Raw genomic sequence first — 22,552 nt, forward strand, 5'->3', positions numbered from 1 at the left:
GATGTGGCCTCACCAGCGCTGAGTACAGGGGAAGAATCACTTCCCTGGACCTGTTGGCCACACAGTTCCTGATCCAGGCCAGAATGCCATTGGCCTTCTTGGCCACCTGGGCACACTGCTGGCTCGTGTTCAGCTTCTTGTCAATCCAAACTCCCAGGTCCCTTTCTGTCTGGCTGCTATCCAGCCACTCTGTCCCCAGCCTGTAGCGCTGCATGGGGTTGTTGTGGCCAAAGTGCAGGACCCGGCACTTGGCCTTGTTGAACCTCATCCCATTGGAATCAGCCCAACTCTCCAACCTATCCAGGTCCCTCTGCAGAGCCCTCCTGCCTTCCAGCTGATCGACACTCCCCCCCAGCTTAGTGTCATCTGCAAATTTGCTGATTATGGACTCAATCCCCTCATCCAGATCATCGATAAAGATATTAAACAGAATTGGGCCCAACACGGATCCCTGGGGGACACCACTGGTGACCAGCTGCCAACTGGATGCAGCACCGTTCACCACTACTCTCTGGGCCCGGCCCTCAAGACAGTTCCTAACCCAGCACAGAGTGCCCCTGTCCAAGCTGTGGGCTGCCAGCTTTTCCCGGAGTATACTGTGGGAGATGGTGTCAAAGGCCTTGCTGAAGTCCAGGTAGATCACATCCACAGCCTTCCCCTCATCCACCGGGTGGGTCACCTGATCATAAAAGGAGATCAGGTTGGTCAGACAGGACCTGCCCTTCCTAAACTCGTGCTGGCTGGGTCTGATCTCTTGTCCATCCTGTAGGTGCTGTGTGATTGCACTGAGGATGATCTGCTCCATAACTTTGCCAGGCACTGAGGTCAGGCTGACGGGCCTGTAGTTTCCCGGGTCCTCCTTCCGGCCCTTTTTGTGGATTGGCATGACATTCGCCAACTTCCAATCATCTGAGACCTCCCCAGTGAGCCAGGACTGTTGATAGATGATGGAGAGAGGCTTGGCAAGCTCTTCCGCCAGCTCCCTCATCACCCTTGGGTGGATCCCATCTGGTCCCATAGACTTGCAGGGATCCAAGCAGCTCAGCAGGTCACTAACTGTTTCCTCCTGGATTACAGGGGAGCTGTTCAGATTCTTGTCTCTTTCTACAAGCTCCAGAAACCAACTGTCCTCAGGACAACCTGTCTTACTGTTGAAAACTGAGACAAAGAAGGTGTTAAATACCTCAACCTTTTCCTCATCTTTGATAACTATATTGCTGCCCATATCCAGTAAAGAATGGAGGTTTTCCTTGCCCCTCCTTTTGCTATTGATGTATCTGTAGAAGGACTTTTTGTTATCCTTCACAGAGGTGGAGAGATTCAGTTCAAGTTGTGCCTTCATCCCTCTAATTTTCTTTCTGCATGACCTAACTATATTCCTGAACTCTTCCTGAGTAGCCAGCCCTTTTTTCCATAATTGGTAGGCTCTCTTCTTTACCCTAATTTCTTTCAAAATCTCCCTGTTCAGCCAGACCGGTCATCTTCCCCGCCTGCTCCTGTGCTTTCAAAAGTTGCTTCTTGAAGTATGTCCATCCCTCCTGGACCCCTTTGTTTCCAAGGGCTGTTTCCCAGGGTACACTCTGAACCAATCTTCTGAATAGGCCAAAGTCTGCTCTCTGGAAGTCCAACGTAGAGGTTTTATTGATGGCCCTCCTTGCATCTGAGTATTGAAAACTCTATTATTTCATGCTCACTGTGTCCCAGACGTCCACCGACCACCACATCTCCCACCAGCCCCTCTCTGTTTGTGAACAGCAGGTCTAGCAGGGCTCCCTCCCTGGTAGGCTCATTTACCAGCTGGAGCAGGAAATTATCCTCTATACGCTCTAGGAATCTCCTAGACTGCCTCTTCTCCACTGTGTGGAGTTCCCAGCAGACATCTGGGAGGTTAAAGTCACCCACAAGAACAAGGGCTGGCGATTTTGAGACATCCACCAGCTGCTTGTAGAATAATTCATCACCCTCATCATCCTGATTGGGTGGTCTGTAACAGACTCCCACCAGGATATCAGCCTTGTTGGCCTTCCCCCTGATTCTGATCCACAGGCACTCAACCTTATTGTTGCTGACTTCTACAGAGTCAAGAGACTCTCTAACATATAGAGAGCTACCCCTCCACCTCTCCTACCCTGCCTGTCCCTTCTGAAGAGCCTGTAGCCACCCATGGTAGCACTCCAGTCATGTGAGTCATCCCACCACGTTTCCGTGGTGGGATATGGTAGTTGAGATAAAAACTTAGGAAACCTGCATTAAAGTAAAATGCAAAGTAAAAAAAGAACAAAACCACCTTGCATATTCTTTCTACATTAAAAAAGAAAAAATTATAAAAAATGAGACTGTGTGTATCTGGAAAGGGATTAAGAAACTCCAGATGGCTGTTAAAAAAAAAAAAATTAAAATGGGGGTGGAGAAAGTCAAGAAGAAACAGTTTCTATTGACTTGTTATTTCTTTTTTGGAAAGGTCACTGAAAATTTACACAGTGACAAAATAACAACCCAATTAGTATCTGTCCTGTAAAACTAAATGTTAATTTATTTCAGATTCTCCTCTATTGACAAGTGGGACTGATATTCAAGATGGACTTCTCTACATGAGTGCAGGGCAAAAATTACCAGACCAGTTATGAGTTTCTATAGCAATTGCTGTCAATTTTCAAACTGTAAAGAAACAAGATATTTTTAAAAACTATCTGTAGGTTTATTTTGTAGGAAGATTCTTTTTTAATTATATTTCTGATAGCTATAAAAGACACAATTTCATAATGAGAATAAATCTTAAAAGCACAGCAGCCCCATTATCTAACACTTTAAAAAATTCCCAGTGGAAAGTAGTATTTCATTAATTGTCATTACATAGGAATTATAGAATTAGGAGGTCTAACATTTCTTTTATCATTCATTTCTTTAGATGTCAGCAGCTCTACCTTTCCAAAATTAAGTTCAGTGCATAGCAACAGATTCATTACTAACTATGAAAAAGGAATATTAGTTAGACAAATAAAATCTTTTTTTTGAGAAGAGAATCTCTTTAATAGGGTCTTTAAATTGCAGTTCTTCAACTGAGCAAGAGAAATTATTTTTCTGAATATATTCACTGCTCCAGAAAGAAAAGCAAATAAATAGCCTCTGATAATTCATTTAAATATTTTAGCATTAAATTAAAGTGCAATATAATCAAAGCAGTATCCTTTATTTAGGTTGTATGTTTATCAGAATATTTACATTCATATAGTCCGTGAGGAAGATACAAAACTCACTGAGTGAGGGTCGGATCTTTCCCGTTGAGGAAACACAGACACACTTGAGCACATATCTCTTTCCCCAACAAGGCAGTGGTCTGTCTTCTGTGCCTCTGCCCTGTGCATGGAACGAGGTGACTTTTGGTGAGGAAGGAACTTTTCCATGTTTTACGGAGGTCTGTGTATTTTGGTTTTTTTCCTGTTGTCTTCAGTGGGCATCAGATTATATAGTGCTCTAGTTTTGAGCCAACTTCTAGTCAAGTCTAATTACATCTTTAGCCCACCTTATTTGCAGGTTTGACTGCTCATTGAAGGAGACTGTTGTTTTGGGAGGGGAAGAAAAAGGCATACAAGATGTGTCTGTGTTCAGTAAATAGTACTACCTTTCTTAGAGGTTGGGCCTGTGATAGAGCACTACTTGAGTGAAGGGGGTCAGACACCTTCATCCAAAGGAGTTTGTTTAGCTCTGGCTTCCTCCAAAAACTTGCAGTTAGTGCAGGCTCTCTGGTACCATGAGTTTGCTGTCAGCTGAACTCGTCCAGTGCTCACCATGAGGTGGGCATGGCTGAGTCAGGCTCTCTGCAGTTCAGTCCAGGGCTGTAGGCATCCCTCAGCACCTTCCCAGGACACAGGAGGCTCGCTCTCTTTAAACCTTCGTGCTGTGTCCTAGCAAGACAGAAAGAGAAACCTTCATCCTGGGAGGAACCCCTGTTGGATGGAGGAGCACTAGGAAGGTTTAGGAAGCAAAGGACATAGCTAAGTTTACTTCTTCTCCTGTGAAGGACCACTGTGCGATTCAGTTTCCAGGATGATCATTCGTCTGTGGATGAATTTGAACTGTGAGGTGTAGGGTTCCACTCATACAAGTGTCTGCCTCACTAAGGCAGTAGTTGGAAAGCAGGAAATGGCTGCCTTTAATGACAGCAGGCAAGAACAGTCTGTGCACTTGAATACTGCTCTGCCTTCTCTTCCTTCCTGACCAAAAAAGTTGAGTGTAGCAGCATCTCTGAACTCAAACTTTTTGCATGTGGCCGCTCACTGTGAGCTCTTTGTTGTCCCAGTGCCTGACTTGAGACCATGGGATCTGATTTGCAGAAGTGTTGAGTGCTCACAGCTGTAGCTGTAGTAGTAGGGAGTTGTTCTTTGAACATACTAAACCCCATGTCATGCTTGGTGCTCAGCAACAACAGGCCCCAAGTATTTCAGATTTGGAGCAAAATTAATAGATGCTTTTGATCTTAAGTCTCTGTGCCCAAGTTCCAGCTGCAATACAGAAGGCAGTAATACTTCCCCAAATCACAAAGACATGCAGAAGAAGAAGAAGAAAAAAAGTCTTTAATATTTTGCAAGCATTAAAATATTATGGAACTGAATACTTCACTGGGAAACTCATAAAAGAAAGAATGTGTCTTCAGAGCTCTGCTTGAATATTGCTCAGTGCAAAAGGCACTTGGGGTACATGTTCAGCAATGCAACAAATGCAAGCAGGGATCATTAACCATTGTCTCTTCTGTGTGCTGAACAGAGCAAAGTTTCGTGGAAAGATTAATACTTGTTTGTCTCATTGAAGACAGCATCATAATGTATTGCTAAGATGAAAGCATCTTAGTGTTCCTCAGGCAATCTTAATTCTAGCATTTCAGAATGTCTGAATGTGTCATTGAAACGCCAACTTCTGTGTTAAGGCTCACTTTTGTGGCCCATTTTCTGGTTGTTTTAAATTGAAAACTGAAAAATGGAAGTATTCTGTTGTATATCATCACATTCTTATGAGTCATCTGTGTAATACAATTACAAGTTTTTTAGAGTAATTCTGTCTGTATATACCTCTATTACATATACAAAATATTAGATATAATTGAGAATTTATATGAACATAGTGGGAGAAATATGGGGATTTTTTCAAGCAGCTGTGGATGATTGTGTGCTTTATGTGGCAGTCTTTGCCTTCTTGGAATCTTTTCTAAGGAAAATCTGTCCTCCTTCAAAGGTAAATAAAGCTGTTGGTCTCTGTGTAGTGGTGTGAACTGCTATATACAGTATACATACCTAGGTAGAGTAGTTACAGGGCTATCCTGCAGCCCATCCTTTTGCAGTGAACGTTCCCTTCATTTCTGGCTGTTAGTGGTCTATTTCTACTCTATGGCTGTAGCTCCAGCAATACATGGAGAGATTGTCTGTGGGATACTAATATGTATATATGTGTAGATCACCAGCTGGACATCCTCAGTGAATCAGTAACTGCATGTAACACCTAGTATAATAGAACACACAATCGGTGTAGGGGAGAGGTCGGCTGCTGTAGGTGTGCTGTAGATGTTCTTCATACCGGCAGAACCAACTTCTTGCTGCAAGACTTGTGCTGTAGGGTTGTTGTAGTCATGCCGTTTTGCTAGAAAGAACTGCAGAGCATAATCTACTTCATTTGTGTATTTTATTGCTTGTGTATCTATTTCCATCATCTTTTACGTGCCTTGTCAGCTGCATGGCAAGAGTAAGCAAGAAGCTTCTGCAAAATGTACAGCTAAGGTGCTTCAGCAAATTATTTCAAGGGCTTCAAGCAAAACCTTTCCTTATGTGTTTTCCTAAACTTTTCTTATGTGGTTTAGATGGGACTTCACAATATTACATTTATTCCAACTCAACAGTGTAGAAGCTGGTAGTACTGCATTGTGTGAAACTCAATCAAGCACTTCATGCCAAATTGTAATACAATTTATGTCACTTCTTAAGGAATGGTTGTATTTCAGAAAAATAATTATTAACTTAAATGTTCTACTCATAAGTAAAAAGAGCATGGAGGCCTGTCTGTATTAGGTATGATGGTCCTGTAGTATTACAGATGAATGACTTTTTTAAGAAGTGGCTATAGGCAGCAGGAGGAAAATAAGGACGAGAGTACTTGAAACATAATTTCCATTGTATTTGTGTCATCTGAATTTCAAAATCATGAAAGAAATTGCTGGAAATGAGGAAACTAATTAAAAGAAATCAGAGAAAGAAATTCTAAAGAGATTAGCACGAGGTGATTGCTCTGAGATGAAAGATTTTTGTTATCTTCCTTGTAATTATACAGTGATGTTTGTTTCATGATAAAACTTGAAGTTGAAATGGATGCATAGGGTCAAATTCATCTAATCTGATTTACATGTCTAAAAGTAAGTGTTTGTCTGTACATTTCTTATTATAGAGTGAATAATTATTTGTGATATTTTCTCCACATTTACAGTAGAACTGAAGGATCTGTTTTAGACCAGATTCTTAACAATGTGTAGCAGTGAAGTAGCCAACAGTATCCCCCAGAATTATGCTTCTCAGTATTTTCTTGCAGAAGCCTCCCCAAATTCAAAAATACATTAATAGCCATCAAGTTGTAAAAGAGCAGGTTTGACTTCAAAACACGAATGGAGTAGGAGTGAGAACTCTTTTGCCTAGAGTAAAACCCCTCAGTTCCTGTCCCAGAAGAGCTCTAGATATAGCAGTGCCACTGAGCAGGTGTAGGATTAGGCACAACTCATTTCCTTGGTGATGCAGTTCAAAGGGTTGTGGCCACACAGAAGTCAAGCAGTGCTCTACAAGCTAAAGAAACTGATTTGTAAGTTCAGGTTTTTCTCATCTTGGTGTTCCTCAGAACATGAGCGTGAGAGTGGAAATAGAGGAGATTTTAGGCCGAGACAGAAGAGCAGGTCATGGCTCACTATGTCTTTTCCTGAGGCACAGAACTGAGTCTCTTGAGGTGTCTGTTAGTGCTACAGCTATATAATTCCTGTTTTATGCATGCCTTGTGTACAAAATGTACCAGCAGACTACATTTTTGTAGTTGAGCACCCGTAGCTGTGTTATAGATGCAGATAAAGGTATTTGCTGGTGTCCAGGTAGACAAATGCCAACTGGAAACACTATATTTAGGAGCAATAAGAGAAATGTGAGAGGGTCACTTTGTGACATTATCTGCAGATCCTGTTTGGTAGTGTCTATAAATATATATTTAAATCTTATCCATGTCTTTAATAGCATAAGACCTATTGGTGGAAAAGATTTTGTCCAGGAATGTGCAATGGTTTAATTTTTTCAGATGGGAGATCAATACGTAGGCATGGGCTGTGAAGACAGTCATGCTTTGAAGAGCCCTTCCTGAGCAAAAGTTAAGAAATGTCCTTTGAGTTATTGTAGCACAGGGCTGATGGAGTAGTTCCTCTAGTAAGAAGAAAGGACAATTGAGGGTAATGCTTCTGAAAAAATTTTTCCAGCCCATGCTATATGAGAATACCTTTAGGTTGTGATTTTTTAAAAATAAATAAATTGTATGTACCTGGGACCTTGTTACAAAACACTGTAGTGGGATTCTGTTGGAGTTCATAGCATATATATGCTGCACTTCACTTTGAAATCTTCTTATAGCTTTACCATCAGAATGCTGAAGAGCTATTGACAGAGAGATTTTGAAATTCAATGGTTTACATTTATTATGTGTCTTACCTAAACCATACTAGGAAAGGAAGGACTATTATCCCAACCCCAGTTATAAGGCAAGTGATGCCTACATGATCATAAGGCTTTTCATGACTTTCTTCCCTAGAATGAGCTTGTGGCAGAAGAGTTAAATAATAAATTTTATCTGTCTATTATTTTTATATATTGTAGAGCCAAGGAACTCCATTCATAAGCCCAAGGCTTCTTTATGGTAGGTGCTGTAGAAACACAAAATGTCAGTCCCTGCCTGTAGAAGTTGAATTTATTGTGCAGTGTCAGGCTTTCAGATTAACTGTGAGAGCATGCTGCTATCAACTGAACGTGTTTTTTCACCTTTTGATATATTTACAGGTGTTCTGGCTGTTCTGATTCTTGAAGAGGAATATCAAACAGATGCTAAGAGCATCCTGTGCTACGATAGATAAACTGCTGCCTCTGTATCTTTCGAGGATGTCTTCATCTCTTGAAGACTGTAACACGTTGTGATGATCTTTGCATTCTTGAGCCTTGCTCTGTCAGTTGTTCTGGAGGGAAAGATAGTTTTGTAAGACACTAAACAGTCAACTTTGGTGAAATTTTGCCAGGAAAGTTGCATCTGGGGGCAATAAATATATATGAAGTGAATTTGTCCAGCTGTACTTATACCCCTGAAAAAATGAGATTCATAATTGAATTCCCGAATTATACTGTGGATGTGGTCTTTCTGCCAAGTAGCAGCCCCTCATGTATTTCTTTATAGCTGTTATTTTTTTCAAATCTACATGGTTCCAGTTTCTAGGGAGATTTAACAGTATTAAAAGATTTTAAAAGACTCAAAACCTCAAAATCCAACTTTGCCTGAATGAACAAAACATTAAGAGAGGAATTGGAGTTTGCTTTTACATACACAGAACAAAAAGAGCAATACTGGAGCCTGCAGGCAGAGCCAGGGTTAATAGACCCAAGGAGTCAATTAATTTTTTGCTCTGACATAAATTAGGACAGCAAATTGCACTGTTATCTGTGGAGATTGTCCAGTCTTGAGACAGGGATAAAGGAAAAGACCTTGAAAACTAAACAAGCCATTGTAACAGCTATGTAGACTGAAGTACAGAGAAAAGGAAGACCATATACCATAGAAGTGTTTATAGTTAATGACTGATGTCTTGTATTGCTCTTGGGAGTTAAGTGGATACTTTATCTTACATAATTTGAAAGGTTGAATGGTAAATGGTATTGCTGTGTATGGTTATGAACTCTGAAAAAATATCCAAGGGTTTAAGTAAGATTCTGTTTAATGGTGGTTTTGTCACTGATTTTGTTGTGTTTGAATATTTAGGAGGGCTTGTGGGAATGGGCAAGATGGCCTCAGGCAAAGGTAGAAAGATGGAAAGGAGCGAAGAAGGAGGACTGAGAAATTCATAGCTTCAGAAGCAGAAAGATAAAAAGAATTGGAAACTAAAAGTATCACTTTGAGGTGGGAAAAAATAGGGGAAGTTCTTCCTTGCTATTGTTTTGGTTCACTCTTTCCTCTTCTTGCTGATCTAGTTTTCCTGTCCTCTTCTGCTCTGGTCATCCATTTCCCCCATCAGAAATGTTTTCCTCCCAGCTGTTTGGCCTGGTGAAATACTGGTAAAATGGTAGAATGAATGTTAATTATATAAGTGGAAGAAGGTAGAATCCAGTGGTTGGCTTCCCTGGGTAGAAATTTTTTAAACAGGCTATTCCTTTAGTATGTAGGCAGCTCTTTTGGTTATAGAACAAAAATAAACATAGTTATTAAAAACTTATTCAAAGCCTTTAAAATTCTTTTGCTTAGTTTTCAAATGGAGAGAACAGAACAGATCAGTCTGACCCAGGAGACATAGCTGTAGTCTCAAAGTGACAATTATTGTTAGAAAATTATTCCACATAGGAGATTTAGAAAGATAAGTTCTCTTTCCACAGAATAGGCATAATTGAATGTTTACTTCTTGAGTTCTTGAGGAGTGGCTTTCTTAGTATGCATAGTCTGAAAGCCAAGTCCTCATTTTAGGATGTAATTTAAACTGAATTGTGCACAGGAGCCTGAATTCATCAATTTAACAGAGTTACAAGAGAACAATATGACAGTTTTGAATTTTGCTTTCAATGAGGAGAGGAGATCAGAGGAAACTCTGATAAGCTTTTTGGCCTCAGTTGCTTAACACCTCAACCATCTGACTTTGCACTTTCAGAAGCTCCTCTCTATTAGACTGATGCCTTAGTATTACTTTTTTTTATGTAAAACCTTTGACTCCCAACAATACAGGAGTTATGAAGTAGAAAATAATTTAAAATGGCTTATTTTTAGAATGAGTAAACATGATTTGCCTCATTGCTGTGGCACTCATGTAGAATGCACATTCCTAGTCTCTAGCAATAAGTAAATATTTATTTTGCAGAAGCTGTTTTTCAAAGCCTTGTTCATAAACTGTCCATTAATCACATAGAGCTCGAATGTGGGCATAGGTATTTGTTGCCAGAATTTCTGATGTTTTGTGTCAAGTCACATGTTCCTTATATCTATAATTTACTTTCTATGCAGTTTAAAGCTCTGATTTGTTTTGTAAAACACGATGTGTAGTCTATGTGTCCTTGAGAATCTGTTTACCCCTCTTCCCACCATTTTAGTTCCAGGATTTTCTCCATTAACAGTCATAGTTTGGACTGAAAGAAGGAGATCAAATTCAGGTCTTTGCTTCTGGAACTCATCCCAGATTTCAGCTACTCACACTTTGGGTATAATAATTTTTGTGCATTTTATGAAGAACACCTTGTATGCAGGCTGTTGTGTGCTCCTGACTTTGCCTCAATCCAAGATCAAAATTTAATTTCTTTCACTTTGCAGTAACTGCTGAGTATAACAATTTGAAGACCCAATTTAGGCTCTATTGAAAGAAAGATTTCTTTATTGGCAGTTTTACAGAAGTAGCAAAGACTCTTAAATAAAAGCCAGTACAGATATTAAAATAAGTGTGACTGGAATGTAAACCAAAAGGGCTTTGTCAACCTGTTCCTAATACTACGTTGCAAAATATGTCTTAAAATTGTCGTACAGGGCAGAATGTCTTGCCTCACACTCCTTGAGAAGTGTTTCTGTCTGTGGGTGTTTCTGAGGATTCTGGGTGATATAATCCATAGATTCTGGCAGGTCATTATATATGCCTTAGTGAATAGTTAGGAAGATTCCCATCTTGACTGATCAAATTTAACTTGCATTTAATGTTTCTTTTTGGAGAACAGCTGAATTGGTCTACATTTACATGTAAACTGATTCACCTAGGCTCGAAGCTTAAGACCAGGACAAATAGATATGACTTACCAAGGAAGATGATGACTCTTGAGCTCCTCTGTGACACATGGCTGTGATGATACAACCCTTCTGAGGTCAGATTTGGTCTGTCTCAGCCCCTACTGTGGGAAACCTCTCAAATCAATTCATTCTTTCTTGTTCCATCTTTGGCTACCTGACAAGCAAAGCTTCCAGCCATTTTCTTCTGATGGGTAGTCAGATTTTTCACATGTGGCAGCAGGAGCCTGGAAGTGTACAAACCTTTGAGGGCCAGTTGGGGAAAGCTCGTACGTAAGGAGGGCTTTATCTGTTCGACTGTGTTATTTCAAGCAGTCATTCTATGATTGCCCCACCAGATTCCTGGAATCTGCTGCTTTGGCCAGGTCTCATCAGAACATCAGCCTGGTTTTGCCACATTTAAAGCTATTCTGTGCTCATTCCTTCTATCATATTGACTCACATTCACTTGACTTCTTTGCATAATACTTGCCAAAATTCAGTGCATTTAAACATGTATTTGTGCTGGGAAAAGCTTTGGGTTGCTCTCTCACTCAACAGGATGATTACCTACATGTTTAATTTCTAAGCCACCTGGTCATTTCCAGTGAAGAATATGTTTACAAGCATGCTTTAGTCTTGTTGAGCCCCCTAAGCATTCTTCAGATGCTTTAAGTCAATGTTACATTAACTTGTAGCTTTACGAATAGCAAGTTGGAGAAGAGGTCAGAGGCAAAATAACTGAAGATTCATACTGCAGTGGAGATGTGCTAATGCTGATTTGAGGAGGAATTTTAATAATCTGAATTTTCCTTTTTCTTTTCTTTTTTTTCCCTCCCTCTGTCTGAGTAGAGGGAATTCTTCACTGACACAGCTTTCACTGTGGACAATTGAGAAGTTTGGGGTCTGAGGGCTGATAACTGCACAAGGATCATCCAAAAGACAAGTTTGGCGACTAGGTGTTTATTCATAGCTCAGATGACAATGCTCAGAGCTGCTAGCAGATAGAATTTTTTTGTCTGGTACAAAGTGCAAAGACCTGTGATGTATGCCAGTCCTTCTTAAAAAAAAAAAAAAGAAATTGCCAATATAAAATCAAAACATTCATTGCAGAATTAAAGTACATAACAAATCAATTAGGTATATATTGTGAGGGGAAAAAAATATTACAGTGAAAACCATTCTTATATCAAAGTATTAAAAAAGCACAAGTCTTAAATGTAAAGCTCTGCTAATCAGAATATTGTTCTGCTTATATTCTGTCACATTCTTTTTTTCCCCTGACTGATCTACCAGTAATAATACAGTATGATTACCAGTAATTACCAGTAATGTGGGGAAGGAGGAGCATCACCCCCATCATGTATACTTAAATGAGCATCAATGAATTAATTAACACTGATGCTTAATCTGGCATCTTTAGGTTTCAGGTTTAATGCTTCTGTTGAAATTAAACAGTGACCATTCAGAACCCTCATGGATATTGCTACAGGTAGTCTACTTTACCTCTGGAGAAGGGGATGGATTGTGTTAATCAGCCTACAGAAATACCCATATTATGTGAAAGTCTGGCACTTCTGAAATGAATAGTTTTGTCACTGAGGCAGAAGCCGATGATCTAGGAAAGGCAAGCTGGAAATTTGGGGACGCAACAAGATTGCAGTGAATTATCTTCCCTTTTTACATAGCCATAAAAATGTAATTACTGTAATATATGGGTATATGGAGAGAAATAGTACTTTCAGCATGGAAAAGAAACAGTTTATGGTTTACGCTTAAAATCAAAACTCAAAATCCTGCCCAAACACAAATTTCAATACATTCTGTGGCATCACTATTTCTTCTCTAAAAATAACTCAATCAACAGTAGCAAGCTTTGCAGTTCTTCATGTAATAGCTCAAAGTCTATTGCTTGATATAAGCATATTGTTTGGAGCAGCTCTGCCACGAGGTACCTTTTCGGTTCCCACCTGGTCCTCTGTTTCTTAGGACTTCCACAATTCAGTTGACAAACTGTCTGCTTTCAAAGGTCAGAAATTGCAAAATCTTGCTTTATGAGCACACAAGAAGGGACAAGGCAAAATACCTAGACTCCTCTGTGAAGTACTCTTAAAAAGTTAACTAAATTCCTGTGGCATTGCAATACTGCTGAGGCTGCAGGTGAGACTCAGAGAGGTTCTGCTGAGGACCTGTTTTTCCAGAAAAATAGGCAGGTTCAAGTGAATTAATAGAATTGAAGTGATGAGTTTGTCTCTTTTCCCAAGCTTGTTATACCTGCCTCTGTTTAAATGGGACTTGGGCTTGTTTTAGTCTCAACATTGAACATGACAGCATACATAAGGATGTCAGCCGTGCCCAAATAACAGGAGCTGTCTCCTTTCTGATAGCAGAGACAGGGGTCAGAAAGGAGACTTCTGCTTCCAGCATCCTCCATGATTGTGGTGAAGCTGCCAAGCTCAAGGTTTCAAAAAAAATTAGCTTAAATTAATACTGGCCAGGGAGGGACTGGTGTAGCCCTAGATGCACAGCTGCAAGATAACTCGGGAGCACACTGCCAGTGCTGATGGTGACGAGTCAGTTCTGTCACACATGCACACATCCTTTCAGCATAAGTGTATTTATTTAGGCATTTGTTTAAGTTTTTAAAAGCTCTGAGCCTTTGCCAGGGCTTCTGGGCTCCCAGCTTATTTCAAAATCAGTAGGATGATGGCTAAACATAGAGTTAGTTCCTGGTGTTGAAAAAATCCCTGTTAAATGACTCAGTGCTCCTGCGCTGTAAATGAAGGAAGGTATGAATATTTACTTTCCTGAAAGAAATGTTGCATCATTAATATCCGTACAGTTCTTCTTTATTAAATATGCTCATCTTTTCATATTTGGTGCTGCATAAAAGAGAATTGTGTATGTGAGAGCAGTGGCTTTTCCCAGGAGCAGCAGCTCAGAAGTTCCCTGGTTGGAGGTGTAATGCTAATGCGACAGTGCCTCACATCCCGTTGCTCTGTTTCTTCCAGAAGCCTCAAAAGAGGCAATTATGATCCTTTGAAATGCTGGTAATGATGTTAGTGCTGCATAGGCTTGACTTGGTCTGTGAGACCAAGGAAAATATTCTGAACAGGGAATTCATGTGTCTCTTTTTAAACACAACTCAGTCAAGTGTGGAAATGCTCAGCTCTAATGATAGTAAACGGAAGCGGCGTATAGTGTTATGTAGCATTTCTCAAGCCTGGCTGAAACTTTGGCTGTGGCTTTGCTTTATTACAACTTTTGGTTCCTGGACATAGTGATGTGCTCAATCTTGCTGCAGTTTTTGATGGAAGTAGAATCTGTCCCGTAGCCTTTAGATCTTTCATTTGGCAGCTGTAGGTTTTTCTGTCTTGTCACTTCCCCTTTTTTTTTAACTCTTAGGCGAATATTTTATCAGTAATTTTCCATGTTGTGAACTTAAGCTCTTGAATTTTTATCTTGTTTGTTTGTGTATTGCAGCTGGTGCTCAGGATAAAATTGGCTGGGCATTTGGCTTGGGTTTGGAGAGGCTGGCCATGATCCTGTATGATATCCCTGACATCCGACTGTTCTGGAGTGAAGATGAACGCTTCTTGAAACAATTTATTGGGCCTCACATTTGGCAAAAAATAAAGTTCCAGGTAAAATAACAAATATATGATAATAATTTACTGTCAGTTAGAAGTATGTGTACCCCTAGAGAATATCACATAATTGAAATTCTGTGCCATTAACTGATTAGGTTTTAAAGCAACAGCTTTACAGCTATCACGATTCTCTGATACACTGCAATAAAATCCAGCTTTTGATGATAACATTTTTTTCAACCAGATAATATTGTAAGTTCCTGCTGATACCCAGTGAACATCCCTGGTATGAGTAATGCTTAAGCACATATTTAACTTCTAAATATATCCAGAATAGGGATTGATTAAGACTTGTGTCTGATTTGGTTATGTTCTTGAATTGTGTCTCAAGAATTCTGTTTCATTATAAATATGTGTCTGATGAAGAGCATTCCCAGTTTTTTCCCATTGTTTTCACTCTACATTCATTGAAGTCAATGTGAGTTTGCAATGTTAAACTTTGGCAAAATGCTTTGTGAACGTGTCTCACCATTTTCAAGATGTCAGCTCTTTTCCCCAGGTGACTGGTGGGGAAAGTGCAGGCTGAGCTTGTATTTGTTTTTAACTCCTCTACTGAGGTGATTTTGTAGTTAACAACTTCATCTTACTTTTCTGTACTTACAAAGCAATCAGGCATAACTGTATTGAGTGGAATTGCTACTTTCATAATACTCTTCAGCATCAGCATGGGAAGGTTCAAGTCAGGTGTCATCAGCTGGTCTTTGGGAGAGTTGAGCTGATGTAGCTTTGTAGATGCTTGGTGAAGTCTGAAGTGCTAAAGCAGCAAAATACTTTTTGCTGCTGCCTTTTACCATTTTACTTGCTTTCTTTGTAAACAGCTTGATTATGTTCTTTTAAGAACTGAAAAAATAAAAGCGGAAATCAACAATGTAGCACTTAGGTGATGTTTGACTAGTCTCTACATTGAATCAGTAGCAGCATCTTTTTTTTTTTGATTCATGGCAATTCCCATACATCTTCTCTGGTATAGTCAAAATAGTGTTTGAGATAGGTTTGGCGGGTGGGTTTCGGTTTTTTTGGTTGCAGTTTTTTGGTTTGGGTAAGAGTTTGGGAATTTTTTTTGATTGGTTGGTTTTGGTTGGTTTGTTTTTTTTTTTATTTTCTTTGGTGATAGCTGGCATTAGAGTATTCAGCTTGTAGTTTATTATCACTTACAGAAAGAAGACAGTTTTTTGCCACTGTTCCTAAACATAGATCTGCTTGTAGATTTCCTTAACCTCTTACAGAATGTTTGTTCTTTTTGATAAGGAATGTTCAAATCTCCTTTTCAGGTCCTGTCTTTCTCACTGGCGTTGCTCCTGAGGTTGTGGCTTGATTTATAGATCGCAATCTGATCTCTGAGAAGGGGTTGCGTGTCTGATTTCTCTAAGTTGCATATAATCTTCATGTTCAGCTTCAGATAAGTCAGGTGTAGTGAGTCAATCTGAAGATGCCAGAGGCACAGCTTACTGTGGATAGGCTCAGAGGAAAGGACATGTTTTCTAGGAAGCTAAAAGGCAAATATTTTTTTTTAATTGATGCTGTTTGGTAGCATTAGCTGAGCAGCAGTCACCAGGAGCAGGTGGTTTGTATAGTTTTTCTGGGTATCTATGTCATTGATAGAAGAGTGGTGACAAGGTCTTCGTGGGTCTTTGAACATTTCTTGTTGCTGAACAGTGTTGGTTTCAACTGCTCAGCTTGGAAAAAGGAGAAAAGTTCCACAACCCAGAACTGATGTTGTAGGGACTCATGAAGTTGAGGCTTGCTGGCTGAAACACATTTTGAAGTAATAACATGAACCAGGAGGTATGGTGCAATAGGTGGGGGACTTCAAGGAAGAGGAATTGTCAGCTACCAGTGTGCTCTAACTTGAACCAAAGGGAAAGACTAGAGTAATATTGCCAGGCCATTACCTACTGCTTTATCACATTAGTGTGTTGGCAGCTGTCGTATCCCAAGAAATAGGACAGTGAAAAGTATACAGACTGGGAGAATGAGGGGTATGTGAGTGGGGCAGCAGAGGTGGAAAAATGAATTATTTTCAATATTTTCCTTCTCTCTTCTAAAGAAAAGGATATGGCCAGTGTTTTAGAAACAGATTTTTGCTCTGGTATCGACAACTTCTTATGGACTTTTTATTAAAAAAAAAATATTTTTTATTTTTATTCTTTTATCCCCCCCTTCCCTTTTAATACATAGATGCACACACCTGACTTGGATGTTTCATTTTCGGTTTTGGTAGAGTAATTCTCTGTAATTCTTAGCATACATTTGTCAATGCTATATCTGAATATAAGAAACTAGAGGCAAGCTTGGGTTTTTGTTTAAAAGGAAGTCTGTGTCTGGCTTTCGTCTGGTATCTTACTCTGAGCTTTTTCAAGCTCAATACTGTACATACTTCTGGTACATACTGGCATTGTTTTTTAAAGGGTTAATGACCCTTCGAATGAAAATACAATTAAATACTCTGTGGTGCTACCATAAGATCTCAAGTTTTTTCTTCTCCTCTATGTTATTTTTCAGATATGCTGTAAAACCAAGTTAATAGATCTTCTGCACCTGTCTGCTTTCTAGAGTCATAATTAATTAATCACATGGTTTATTCATATCATATTTGAAAGAAAACTTTTAGCCTGTCTGCCAGCGTTGATGTTGTAAGAAATCTCAATGGATATTTGAAAAGTGTCAGATTTTCTGCATGCAAAGCCATGCAGTACTTTTCAGCCTCACTAAGCTGAACGAAGACAGACCAGGTGCTTTGAGAGCCTTTCATGACGCAAATTTAATCCTGTAGCCTCAGAAGGTCTGGATAAATGTCCATCCTTTATGTGCTTAACCAAGATAGACCTCTCAACCTTTGGGTACTGTCTCCACCCTTTCTTATAATATGAATATGATCCACCAACATAAATACTTTTCTTTCTGTTCACTAAAACATTCTTCAAATACATGAAGTCCACACTGCATAGCAGTAACCTTTAGCTGGGCTAAATATACTTGCTCAAAAACTGAATTTAATTGGAGTATTTTCTTGGGACTTAAAAGTACATATTTTGTGTCCTTTAACAGCCTGAATGTGTCAGGCTTTTCCCTGTGTCATCAGTTGCTCAGTATATGTATGCAGGCTTCAGTAGGTCAAAAAGCTGCTGGGAAAAGCTGACAGTGCTTGTACCAATGTGGCCACTCAGCACAGCGGTGTTAGAGGGCTTCTCCCCACAGATCAGATTATTGCATGGATTTGGATTAGCAAATTGCTCTAGCTCTAGTCTGACACAAGTCACAGCAGTGTGGGGGATCAGAGGCTGGTAACTTGCCTTCAATCACTTGTGTAGGGCTTCTGCTCAGGCTGTGAAATGAAAGGCTGAGGATGGACAGGGCAGGAAGGACTAAGAACCTGCAAGGCATAATGTAATAAAACAAATGGCTCGGTTCCAATCTAAGTACACTGTGCTACATCCGTGTTTGTCAGGGCTCTGAGCATTGTTCCATGTAATCACTTTCCGGTTCATCCTGAGCCAGCATTCTTACAAAAAATAGATGTGTCTGTGGGCTGACAACTCCCAAGAAAGAGTACAGAAATGAAATGCTACTTAGAGAAGGGAGGCACCCATAGTTCAGATGGAGTGTGGAGTGCCCAGAGGTGTTGATTAAGATGGACGGTCTCTGGTGGCAGGATGGTTCCTGGAACCTCCATCATTTTGCTGCCATAGTAAGCAAGCAGCACATCATGTCAATTGTGTTCTCTCCTCACAAAGTCACTTCCATTTGATGCTGGTGTCTGTGGCTGCTGTTGTTTTAAAGTTACTTATTTCTATTGCAGATGAGCCTTGTGGTCTGGCCTGAGGTCAAGCAGAGTCATGTTTATGGCTGTTGTGACAGAGGCAGTGGTACGGAGGGAGTCTGGATCAGATTCCTAGCAAAACTACAGACTCCCCCTGTAAGATTATGGGAGTCGGTGTTGTCTTCTTTTCCTCATTTGTGCAATATCTGCAGTGAGCTTAGCACCACCTGCTTTTTACCCCCTCTCCCCCCTTCATTATCTTCAGGGGATGCTCCTTCCTTATATCTGCTGGCACATTTTGTCTCTCCAAACTCAGTTCCTTCATACTCAAAATAATAGACTTTCTAACCAAGATCATTCTAATGCTGTCAGAATAACTAAAGCTTCTGGAGCAGCTCTGCTGGGAGACCTGAGGGACTAGTAATTTTTGTCAGTGGAGTGAGGAAAATTTACAAACAACTTGAATTGACACTGCTCACCTTCTGCGCAGCTGCAACCAGAATGGTGTATGTGGCCCTAATCTAGGAGAGTCTCTCTAATTTGAAAAGTGAACAGTCGAGGTTAGCAGAGATGAGAAAAATCAGACATCAGAAAGATGTAGTTGTGTGGAAAGAAGCAATTCATTATACCGGAAAGTAAGTCAAAGCGGGCTCCTCTTTCTCCTGTGCATGATAGCAAAGGCTGGGCATTCCTTGCTCCTTGCTCAGTGTGCCGTAGGAATTAAAGTCCTATTCTAATGACAAAGGATTTATCCAGTAGCCCAGTTTGCACAATTTGCTGTATACGTATATGTATGCTGTATGAGCCCTCTTATTCACACCATTAGACAGTCCAACTTTTCTACCTTACTGTGCACTTTTCAGTTCTCTGAGACAGTCATCATCCCTGTGCATCTTTCCTGTGCACATGCCTAATTGTTGCTGGGAGACATAGAGCTTGTCCTGAAATTTTAGAAGATGCTGAAAATAAAATGGACTGTCAGATCCAAGGGGAAACTTTCACAAATTAAACCATCTTAGTGTATATCCTTTATTCCATGCTTGAGAAGGAGAGCATCTGATGTCTATGCCATCCATTTCAACCAGTTTGATCTTATTACGTTCACTGCACAGGGTGGGTCTGTCTGATCCATCATTAGTATGCTATTCCATATAATTTATATTTATCTCCTTATACTGTGATTAGCTTTATTTCCCAATAAAAAGTAAATAGATTCACTGGTTGCTACATTTTCAGATATTTTTCATCAAGATTAGGTAACTCAATGCTGAAATGGTTATTCATTTGTTATGTTTACTTTCTAATAGTGCATCTATTAAAGGCAAATACACAACCATTAGTATGTAAATTTAACTTGGATATCTGAACAAACGAGGTATAGCCTGAACTGTGATTTATTGTCTAATTAGTTTTACCGTAATTGAGGATATATAATGTGTGTGTGTGCATGTGGAGGTACAATAGAGAGTAGATAGATGATGGTGTAGCATAAACATTTTATTGGTATGACTTTGTGAAGGTTGAAATTCTAAGAGTGACTTACGTAGATCATCTTAAATGAATGTCAATAAAACCTCACAGTGCTGTATATCATCTCAGGTTTTTTATGCTCTACAGAACATCATGAAACTCTCTTTTTAGTGTTGGATATGCATGGAAAGCAAGCAAAACCACCTTCTTCATTGCAGAGATGCTGCAAAGCTGCACAATTGGATTAAAAATCACTTGATCATCTTCTCATCAGGATGTTCTATCTTGTGTCATTTGTAGGTAGTGCTGGTATTGAAGCTCTGGGAACCTGAGCCCTCTGGCCCCAGTCAGGCAAAGTACTGAAGCACATGCTGAGCTTTAAACTTGCAAGTAGTCCTATTTAAATCAATGGGATAGTTCCTGTGCTCCATCAAATATAACCTAAATGCCTAAATAGTTTCAGGTCAGAGATCTCCATACTTTCTGGGATCCAGCTGAGAATGATCAGCACCTTGCAGGGCTGAAGCAGTGGAAACTTTCAAAATGACTGTTATAAGCAAGAAGAGTTTAATCTGACGAAACCACAAACTTTGGTTGCAACATCTTCGTTCTAAGCCAGTTTTATTGATCAACACTTGGGTAAAGAAAGTCAACAAGCAAACATCTAGAGAGTAAACAGGCCTTAAGTTCCCATTCTCAACTAAAGAAAGTTGGCTGAAAACACAGTAAGGAAAGAAGAAAATAGGGGTTCGGAATGTGGAGACAGGATGGACAGACACATGAGACTAAATACAAGAAAAAACAAACCACTTATATAAGACAAAGTGAGAGGAAGGTAGAAGAGAAAAGTGCTGTACTTCAGGCATTGGGGCAATATGAAAAATTCTGGTTTAAAGTTAAGTTTAAGCAAGTTGTGGGGGGTGGGGTGAAAAGGGGGGAAAAACACAGGAAAGGAGAGTAGATTTGAGGAAAAAAAACCTGTTGAGACTGATGCAGAAGTCTTTTTCTAGATAATCAGAAAATCTTCCTGAGTTTTGTACTGTACACATGTACTATTGATCTCCTTTTGAATGATCAAAAAGTATGAGTGACCACAAAAATTATGACCACAAGCCATCAAAGCAATTTTGTACTTTAAAGTATTATCATCAGTTTTGAGATGAGAGTGGGGGACTTCAAATTTTGGTTCTGGATTTGCGAAACATTTAGTGTGTCAGAACCCAGACCCTTGAGTAGGGCTGCACTGAGATGATATTCACAGAATCACAGAATATCCTGAGCTGGAAGGGACCTACATGAATCATCAAAGTTCAACTCCTGGCCCTGCACAGGACCACCCCAAGAGTCACACCATGTTCCTGAGAACATATTACTCTCAGTAAAAACAACTACTGAGAAGGGATGCAGTTTCCGACAAACTAGCTGCTGCCCTTTGAGCTAGTACCAGTGATGCAGGTTTTCTTGCATACCCTGTTTCCATCCCTCCACCTACTCACTACAATCTAATTTCACTGATAGCCTCCCATTGAATCTGAACAAATCAGCAATAGTTTAATTCCTTTCTGCTTGTACTTTTCTAAGTAAATAAAATGAGTAAATAAAAAAATGTCAATAGCCCTTTGTGCTTAGATTAGTTAGTGATATTTATCTTATGTACTATCTCTATCTGTTGTCTGCTGGAGCACCAAAGGGTAAATCCATGGCATACATTTAGCAGCCACCTTGGTAATAGTCAGATGTACAGAGAAGCCTATGATGTTTGTTAGCAAATGCTGCAGTCTTCCTCTCTTTCACCTATGTTCCTTGAAAATACAGAAAGTATTTCTATGTTGTTTTCACAGTCTTAGAGTGTTTGAAAGCTCTCTTGTTCACCTCTGTTAACTTATCCCAATAGTAGATTTGGTCTAGGTGGTGGTGACTTTAAGCAAAATAACTGGTTTGAGCTGTTCTTTCTGCATGTTAGGAGCTTTCTGCTTTGTTTTCTGCTTTGTTTCTGCTCTGTGCCAACTGTCCCAGTTGGATTTTGTTTAGAGTGGGTGGAGTATATGTGTATATGTAAGTATATGTACAAAGAGCAAAAATATTTCATCCTTGCTTTCAGTTGTCCATGCTAACACACACTTTAGTCAGCAGAAGAATTTTTATGACAAGGCAAGTAATTCTAAAACCTGGATGTAATTATGTATTTCCTCAGATTTTCTGTTATGTAGGAGGTCCAGAGCTTTACTAACAAACCAAGCAAATGTCATGGAGGTTTTTGAAAGCTAGCGATGTGAAATACCAGTGTGTCCACCTGGAAGATGTCCTCTCTTTTGACTGCAGGTCCAGAGACAGCAGTTGAAACTTTTTGTTTGAAGGATTTTTGTGGTTTTGTGACTGCTCTCTACCAGTTGTTCCCATAGCCTTGGTTCTCACAGTATCAGGATGAGAAGCATAATTTTTTTTCTTTCCCATGTACCCATGTTCCCATATACTGTTTTGCTTTGGTGTTCAAGAGGTACCACGGAAGCTGCTTTTGTGGCTACACTGTGAGGTGACTCAGGGAACCCTTTTTCCTCTGCAGTTCCTAAAAGCCATATCAGTGCCCTGATCCACTTCTCAGTGTTGCTTCATGCCCTCAGCACAATTGAAGAGACAGCACTTTTGTTTTTGGAGGCAGTATAAAGGTTGA

At 39.8% G+C, this 22,552-nt stretch overlaps 1 protein-coding gene across 9 annotated transcripts in view; it reads left to right on the top strand.

The window, feature by feature from the left end:
* Positions 1-22,552, top strand: part of FARS2 (phenylalanyl-tRNA synthetase 2, mitochondrial) — a 240,492-nt gene that overhangs the window by 127,706 nt on the left and 90,234 nt on the right. For all 9 annotated transcript variants that reach the window (XM_064663603.1, XM_064663572.1, XM_064663631.1 and 6 more), the window contains one exon: positions 14,485-14,645. In XM_064663603.1, coding sequence (XP_064519673.1) covers positions 14,485-14,645 — 161 coding nt within the window. The remainder of the gene's footprint in view (positions 1-14,484; positions 14,646-22,552) is intronic.

Source organism: Pseudopipra pipra, chromosome 1, assembly GCF_036250125.1.
Source record: "Pseudopipra pipra isolate bDixPip1 chromosome 1, bDixPip1.hap1, whole genome shotgun sequence".
Classification (NCBI taxonomy): domain Eukaryota; kingdom Metazoa; phylum Chordata; class Aves; order Passeriformes; family Pipridae; genus Pseudopipra; species Pseudopipra pipra.